At 31.0% G+C, this 9,107-nt stretch overlaps 1 protein-coding gene across 2 annotated transcripts in view; it reads right to left on the bottom strand.

Annotated features, from left to right (window-relative positions):
* The window catches only part of LOC106457969 (protein scribble homolog), a 256,183-nt gene that overhangs the window by 127,884 nt on the left and 119,192 nt on the right, over nt 1-9,107 (bottom strand). For both annotated transcript variants that reach the window (XR_002610285.1, XM_022384070.1), the window contains exons 10-12: nt 2,706-2,805; nt 1,764-1,805; nt 898-1,010 (exon numbers count right to left, since the gene is read on the bottom strand). Coding sequence is in view for 1 of the 2 variants with exons in the window: in XM_022384070.1 (XP_022239778.1) it covers nt 898-1,010; nt 1,764-1,805; nt 2,706-2,805 (255 nt within the window). In the remaining variant the exon portion in view is untranslated. The remainder of the gene's footprint in view (nt 1-897; nt 1,011-1,763; nt 1,806-2,705; nt 2,806-9,107) is intronic.

Here is a 9,107-nt window from a genome sequence, read left to right as displayed (position 1 = left end):
GGTTGCCATACCAAAAAGGTTGAATACCTATGCAATAGAAAATATTATAATTTTATTTGAAAATCTAACTCACATAATATCAGCGTTTTTTTAGCTTTCTCACCTTGGAGTAGATTGAGTAGATTCTAAATATAAAGTTCCATTTGAAAGTTTCATGATTGCAAGCTCAGACAGCAACAAAATGTGGAAACTTTGCAGGGGGTGAATATTTTTGCAAAGCTCTGTATATATATATATATAAATTTGTTAAAATCACAATCAGTCGATAGAAGAAGTCCCAATTTTTTTCATGAAATTCCCTCAAGAAAAGAAATATACTTTTTTTCTAATATTAACCATTCAAGAGATAAAGAACATAAAGACAGACACTTGGCTATTATATACACAGATTAAAGTTTACTAAATGCTTATCCTTAATTTTTTATTTTCATTTACAGTATAATAAGCACATGGTGATAATACATTTGTTTGAAACTGTATGTTATCATAAGTTTTGTTTCAGTTTTAATAAAACACCACAGTTAACCAACTAGTAACAATTATCAGTTTCTAAAAACAAATCTAAGTAAATATGGATAATCAGGATCCATGAAGTCAGATTAATATTTAACATGGTAATCAACCAAATGTAAGCTAGTTTCTATGATGAAACATTTATATATCAAATACCGCGTAAAAATATATCAAAATAAAAAGCCAAGAAAAAATTCTAAAACAATGTTAGTAAGAAGCAAGAAAAGACAGAAATAATAAGAGTTAACAAATCTTTCTCTCAGCGTTGCTAAGAAAAATATTTATTTTAAGTGCTAAAATATAACAGAGTCAGGTAGTGTTCAGTATTAAGAAATAAGTGAAGACAGGAAAAGGTTCTTGCAAGAGGCATCTTTTGGAACCAACCTCTTTTTCTTCTTTCTCTTCATCACTTTCCTCACAAAACCTAACTGCTGATACTCTGTCACCAACATTTTGATACCAATCATCTTGGTCCAAAGTTTCTTGGAAAAGGTTTTCTGTAGATTGAACAAAAACAATATATTCCTTTAGTTGTAAAGGTTACTGTTCTTATCTGAAAATTATTAATGTGCCAGAGAATACCACAATATTTTGTGTTTGAGTTTTTAGTGCAAGTTTACTTTTTTGCCTACTGTTATAGGATAATTAAAGCTATTCATTTATCACAAATGAAATATGATAAAAAATTACTGAATTACTACCAGTTAGATTACTTATTTATTTTCATATAAAGCTACACAAAGGGCTATTCATGCACAGCCGCCCTTATTTTTGAACTGATAGATGAATAAAATAGGGAAAACAGCTTAAGCTCTTGCTTGTGGAATTTGGCCATCACTTTTATAACACACCGGCAGACCTAAAGTGCACAGTGTAATTTTGTATTAAATGGGCATGAACCATGAACTTATTGATTCAAAGCCCATAACATAATTTCAATTTTGTGTATATCTACTTTATATTTTCATTAAGTATTTTGACCTTACTGTTAGTGGGATTAGTATAGTCTAGTGGTTAGTATATAGTTCAAAAGATCATTTTGGTTCCTAATGTTCTTCTGATAATTTTTGAATGCATCCTGTTTTCACATAAACCCATAAATCTGTAAACTTACTGAAGACTAATTATAAAAATATCATTTTCTTATCTTTTGTAAGAAGCTTTTAACTGACAACAAAAAATACAATACAACAAATATGGTTAAAAGTTACAAATAATTAAAAGAAAAAGTGAATATATGCATTTCTAACCAGATGTAGAATAAACCATCAGCTTTCCAGGCTGGGAGTCTCCTGTGAAAAAAAAATAGAAATGCTCAAATAATCTTGTAGTATCTTGCAATACAAAAAGTATTAATTACTTTTAAGTTATGTAAGATGATAACTTTCAAAATAAGCTCATTGTTTTATGTGTTAAACAAATCTATTTAGCCTCTAGATAACTATTTATTTCTAAAACTACAGATGAAAAATCAAGCATCAACTGTAGTCACCACAAAGTAAAAAATTCTGCAGGAATAAAAATAAAGCAAAATAAGATATTTTGCAAAAGAATGAAAGATTTATAACCATGAAACTAACAGAAAAAATACAATTTTTTTTTAAATATTCCAAAATTAAATTATGATTGCATGAGCCAGTGGCTACTGAAAAGCTATTTTCACATTAGAATATTTAAGTTATAGGAAACACCTAAAACAAGTTTTACTTATTATGTTGTTATCAGCTCAAAAGAATGAAAAAAAAATTTGAATGTGCTATTACTACATTTTACTTTCTTCTTAAAAAAAGCATATTTAGAAGTTAAAACTTGAAAGATATTGTTTTCTTATTACCACAAATTACGATTTACACTAACTGTATAGTCATCACCTTGCAAAAATTGATTCTCACATATTGGTTTCAAAACATAAAGCATGAAAACATGCAACCAAACAAAAACATGTTTGCTAAATGGGTAGGTTAGGTGGTTTATACAGACTTACAGCACAGAAATGCATACACAAACAATTCAATTAATAACCATTAATGTGCTAATTTTCATAGCTTATTTAACATGCTCAATAGCTTTTATACCTTCAATAACTTACAATATACATGATAATTTTAAATTTTATTGGTTTGTACTTTTTAGTGTTAATATTATTTCTAACTACAATTTATTTAATTGTATTTTTAAAAAACCAATATTACCTAGAAGTTGATTCTGGTAGTCCTGCTGAGGCAACAGAAAGCAAGTCAACACTTTCATACCATCTTGTTCATCAGTCTGGAATTTCAGCAGGGGCTTGGACTATGGATAAAAGAATAAGCAAAAAATGTTAAACATATTTAATTCAATGAGTTGTATAATTTATATGACATTTTCAAACCTAGGTCCACAAAATAAACTCTTCTAGAAAAGAGATTGAACAACTAAATTCTATAAAATAACTTCTATCCAACCAAGTATAAACCAGAAAAAAATTATACACACACACACACATATTATATATATATATTATAATGTACTATATTATTATGAGATGAAATAAGTCTAATGGAGAAAACAGGTATATATAAAGTTCAATGTGAATGTGGTCATGCATACGTTGGTCAAACTAGAAGAAACATAAGAGAAATGTTAAAAACAAAAGTAAAAACTCTGCATTAGCTGATCATGTAAATTATACTGGGCATATCATCCAGTGGGAAAAATTGGTTATTTTGGTTCAATCGCATAATATGATTGCTGGAAATATTACAGAAACTATTGAAATAAAGAACACAGTAAAAACAACTTGATCTTAAATAAGGATGAAGGGTTAGAAAATCAGAAAGTATGTAGATGGCATGATCTTCTTTATTAAATTGTAAACTAGTGGTTTACATGACCATGGGTTTTGTACTTATATAGCACACAGTAATTGTATTTCACATTCCTGAAGATGACATGAAACAGTGTTGAAAGATGTAGAGTGACTTTTACAACCACTGAGCTGTTTAAATAAAGATTTTAATTGTATATTATAAAACATTGTTTGTTTGTAGATTTTAATATTTTAAATAAAGACTATTCATTGTGTCTAGTCTCTTTTCCTTTTCACAAACTCAGTTACTCAAGGAACTCAGAACTACTTCATAATAAACGTCCCAATTAATTCTCCAATTATTTTGCAGAGAAATCAGTTTGTTTTGAAAAAACTACAGAGTGGATAGAAAGGGAAACATTTCTTGAAAATACCACACAATGATACAACCTAAAAATATTGTTATACTTTTTAAAAAATTATTGTGACGCAACCTTAAAAAATGGTATTGCATTAAAAAGATAACTTGTTATTATTGCTCATTCTGAAGAAAATATGTCTTTGTTTCAGAAAAAATTATTCTTTTCAGAATACTTTATATCGTAGAAATAAATATTTTTGAGAAACTTTTTAACAGATAGCAATTTGAAAAAGTTATATGTTGACTTTGCAGAAGATCCAATGAAATGAATTAATATGTCATCTTTCTACAAAGTTACCAAACAAGTTATTTATGGAACTAATTTAATACATCTGCATCTCATTTTAACATAGAATGCCAATTTATTTTTAAAAAAATACAACAATTTTAAATTATGACATATACTGTACAATGAGAACATCCTATTATTTCTACCAAAATTGCTTGTCAGGAATAATTTGTTAGATTGACATTTTCATTATAGCTAGTGGGCTTGATTAATTAGTTATCTAAATCTTAAAAAAAGTTACTTTTCTGTACTTTTAGCTTTGACAAATTTTTCTGGAAAATTATAAACATCACTTATATGACAATATTTCAAAACTATTTTCCTTTCTTTTGATGTTGCACATTCATGCTATTTGATACTTAACACCCAATCTGCAAGGCAATAAGATCACATTCAGTGAACTGGATAGGCTACAGACAGGGCCGGCACTACCCAACCCACTAGGCAAACTAGGATGTCAAAATCTGCGGGCACCACACAAATTCTGAACAACTTGGACAAATACTTAATCCAACTAAAAAACACAAAAACTTAGTAATAAACAGAACAGTGGATAAGACTGATGATAGTAATGTTGAGAAAAGAAAAAAAACTTTTTGAAGTGTTTTATTAAAAGAATGAGAAAATTTCATTCTCACAAGAAGCATCAAAGCTTTGGGGTGGGGTGTAACCTCCACCCTCTCCCCGATCTTCCCCTGCCCCTGGGTGATGGTCAGGAAGAGGGTCACATGGTGTTATGACCTGTCACATGATTTGGTGTAGAGTGGAAAATGCAAGCTCAGTCTTCTTCTTAGAGTGGTCAGAGTCAATGGATTTTGGTCAGAGTAACAAGTTTCAAGAACTCAATACGTCAGCCTGCCAAACTGTAAGTTGAAATTGTTTTATTTCTGTAATGTAATTATTTGATTTTTCTCGTATTATAATATGCATAATCTATAATGCTTGACTTATTTTTTTTTTATATATATTTGTTGAAATAAATGCGGGGTAAGGATTAATTATGTATGGGACAGAAACGTGTTTATAGCGAGTTTTTCTTTTTCAATCTTACTGCTTCTCATCAGATTTTATCATAATATAAACCAGATTGATTAAATATGTAGAGATACCATCAAGGGCAACCACAGTCATATGTGTACATTCATACGTATATTACGTGCCTATAGTGGACTTTTAAAAAAACTTGACTAATCCTTTAATAAAAACTTGACAACATACTATTACAATAAACATCTTCAGTAGACTACTAAACTTGACCAGTGGGAAGAAAATGCTGAGAACTAGATACCCGGCACCATCAGCACATACCCCCATCATTGCTCTCTCTCTATCATTATTTTATAATACGAATACCTAATCTACTACAAGCCCAATGAGCCCACATGAAAAAAGAATACATCTTTTGAGGTATATGTTAATTTTATATGTTCACAAATAACTAATGTGAAACATTAAAAATTTTGCCAGATAACAGATTTACTCGGCAATATGCATGATCACAAAACTATAAATTTTTTGTTTGCAAGTTAATTATAATTTTTTAGCAGGTGTAAAGAGGGTAATGGCTGGAGGAAGTTGTAGAAAAAACTGTCTGGAGCACAAAATTGTAAAAGGAATGCAGAAAAAAATATTGAACTAAAAAAAACAGGTTCACTTTTGAAATAACTTCATCTACAGTGCTCAGACGTTGATCACTCAGCTGATCGAAGAGACACTAATAATGAGATAGCAGTTTTTACTACAGACTCTCAAAATGAAGCTGAATATATTCCAAATACAGAAACAGAAAAAGTGATGTTTGTCAGAATCAAGATTTGGAAAGACATGAAGGCAAAAGCATTACTAGTTTGAACTTTGGCGACCCTGCTACAAGCATCTGCAACTAATCTTGGTGGAACACGGACCAGAACAATTTCACCAATACGATTTTCCTAAAGATCATCAACAAAGAAGATTCTCATCAATTCATTACTGTAGAAGACTTCCCAATGGTGGACAAATGCATCAGATCTGGCTACAATATTCCAACTCAAAGGACTCAGTATTTTGCTTCTCTTGTAAGCTGTTTACTGTAAACCAAAATGGTTCATCTCTTGCTGGTGAAGGTTGCAGAGACTGGAAAAACATATCTGTAGTTCTAGTATTGCATGAAAAAAGTAAGGAACATTTGAATAATTTTCAGAACTGAAGAGAACTTGAACTAAGACTGAACAGCAAGAAAACAATTGATGGAACAAATATGCTCTACATCAAACAGCAAGAAAAATATTGGCAACAAATCTAAGAACAACTGATTGCTTTAGTGTGAGTTCTTGCTATGAAAAATCTGCCTTTTAGAGGATCTCATGACAAACTGTACACCTCAAGCAATGGAAACTTTTTGAAGTTTGTAGAATATCTTGCTTTGTTTGACCCACTTATGATGGAACATCTACGTAAGATACAAGACAGTGAGATGTGTACACTACCTTGGGAAAGAGATACAAAATGAACTGGTTCAGCTTTTAGCCAAAGCGATAAAAAAGAAATAATAACATGTGCGTATGGCGCAAAATACTATTCCATAATTTTAGATGTAAGCCATGTTGAACAAATTACCATGATACCTCGGTTTGTAGACATACCTTCAGACACTGATGATTTCGACCCAGTGCCTCGCGTCAAAGAACATTTTGTGGGATTTGTGGCACTTAATGACACAACATGTGCTGGCATGACAGACACCATTCTACATCAGTTATGGGAGATGCCATTACTGGTCGAAAACATGTGTGGTCAAGGATATGATAATGGAAGCAACATGAAAGGAAAAGAAAATGGTGTTCAAAAGAGAATATTGGACATTAATCCACGAGCATTCTTCGTACTCTGCAGTTGGTTGTTAATGATGCTGCTAAAAGTTGCCTTGAGGCAACAGCATTATTTAATCTGGTGCAACATGTTTAAATGTAGTTTTCAGCTTTGATACGCCGCTGGGAGGTTCTGAAATGACATGTCCCACATCCGACAGTGAAACCATTAAGTGATACAAGATGGGAAAGCCATATTAGTGCTTTGAAAGGTCTTTGCTATCAGCTTGGTTGTACATTTGATGTCTTAATTGAAATCTCTGAGGATATTTCTCTTACAGGATCGTCTGGCAATTCTTCACTAGTTGAGGCAAGCGGACTTGCAAAGAACATTTCCAACTTCAAGTTCATTGTTTCCCTCGTTGTTTGGTATGATATTCTGTTTGAGATCAATACAGCAAGCAAAAAAATTCAAGAGAAGGAACTTGATATATATGATGCAGTTGAACAACTGAAAGAAACAAAAAAGTATCTTGTAAACTGCAGGAATGACAAAGAATATGAAAAAGCATAAGCAAATATAAAGGAACTTGCAGAGGAGTTTTGTCATATCAGAAGAATTTGAACTAGAGCTAGTCCATATTAGGAGAAGGAAGAAACAGATGATGAACCAATTCAGAATCCCAAGCAAACATTCAAGGTGAATTTTTATTTTGCAGTCTTGGACTCGGCAAAACAATCAGTTGTACAAAGATTCACACATATGCATCAAGTTAGTTCTTTGTCTGGCTTCCTTTATAACATTCACAAGATGCAGACAATGACAACGAAGGAAATAATGGATCATTGCTTGACACTAGAAAAAGTTTTATAACATGGTGATAATAATGATATTGATGCTGCAAATATGTGTAGTGAATTACAAGTCACTGTAAGACGGTGGAGAAGAGTGCATCCCCACAAGACATTCTGAAATTTATATGCAAAAAAAAAGCTGACAGATAGTGTTCCAAATGTAGTTATTGCTTTACATATTCTCTTGACACTCCCTGTATCTGTGGCCAGTGGTGAGCAAAGTTTTTCCAAACTAAAATTAATAAAAATGTATTTACGCTCAACCATGATGCAAGTAAGACTTGTTGGGCTTTCTACTCTGTCAATAGAATATGAAATGACTGAGAAACTGGACTTGAAACAACTTGTTCACACGTTTGCCAGAACAAAAGCACGAAAAGTAAAATTTTGATGGACCTGAATTTCATGTGTCATGATATACACTGCGTTTCATAAAAATTTTAATTTTGGGAAATTCTGCATAAAATCAAGTAAATTATGTTTAAAATAACTCTGCTTGTAAAATAAGTCTTTTTAATCTAATATTAATGTAGCTGACTATTTTTTTATACATAAACCTCACAATTAAACATAAGGTTATCTGTATATATTTAATATTAAAAATAAATCAGAGTATTTCTCCAAATCGTATTTAATTGACATTATTTAACATTTATAGAAAATTTCAATTGTTTTGAAATGCAGTGTAATTATAATATAATTTTAAGTTTTATTTTGAAGTATTCAATGAAAAACACAAACATAATGTAATCACGTAGCTAGCTTCTTTAACCTATTATTATTACAGTATTCAATAATTTTATTATTGTTATATACAAGCAGTGAAAAAATAATGGGATAAAATTTATGTTTATATATTATTTTCAAAGAACCTAAAGAAAGGAAAGAAAAAATATGTAACAAATATTTTTTAACCTTAGTATCCATATCTGTTAACAAAGAATTTCTGTAGCTGTTTGCACAATGTTGTAGCAGTAGCAGAAAATTGAATCATCACCAGCTGAACTATTGATACAACATTGTATGCTCTATATTATAAGCCACTGTTCCTGTATTCAGCAAGCAGTCATAACTGCAGAGCTCAGTAAGACTGGCACTGACCAAAGTAATCCCCAGGTCATAAAGCTTGTTAATCCATGGCAGGTGTGGACCTCACATCGTCCAACTAGGAGTATTCCCACAGGTCAATTGCCTAGCTTATCTGGGGTCATACATGGTTGATAGGTTACTGCTAATTATTGATCACCTGTTGGAAACGTTCAGAGGCCAACCCATCTATACAATCTTAAAGGTTCTTTAATACTACTAAGTTATATTGACAGTCCTTCCATCAAGTTCCGTGTTTGACAGAATTAAATATACTAATCTTTTTTTTATAGTAAATAACAAATTTGAGCATTGTAAATCATTCTTATTATTTCGTTGTAGATTTATAATTATAGTGTACGTAAT

This window comes from Limulus polyphemus, unplaced genomic scaffold, assembly GCF_000517525.1.
Source record: "Limulus polyphemus unplaced genomic scaffold, Limulus_polyphemus-2.1.2 Scaffold399, whole genome shotgun sequence".
NCBI classification, from domain to species: domain Eukaryota; kingdom Metazoa; phylum Arthropoda; class Merostomata; order Xiphosura; family Limulidae; genus Limulus; species Limulus polyphemus.
Note: the sequence above shows the minus strand (reverse complement) of the source record. Positions and strands in the feature narration are given on the sequence as shown.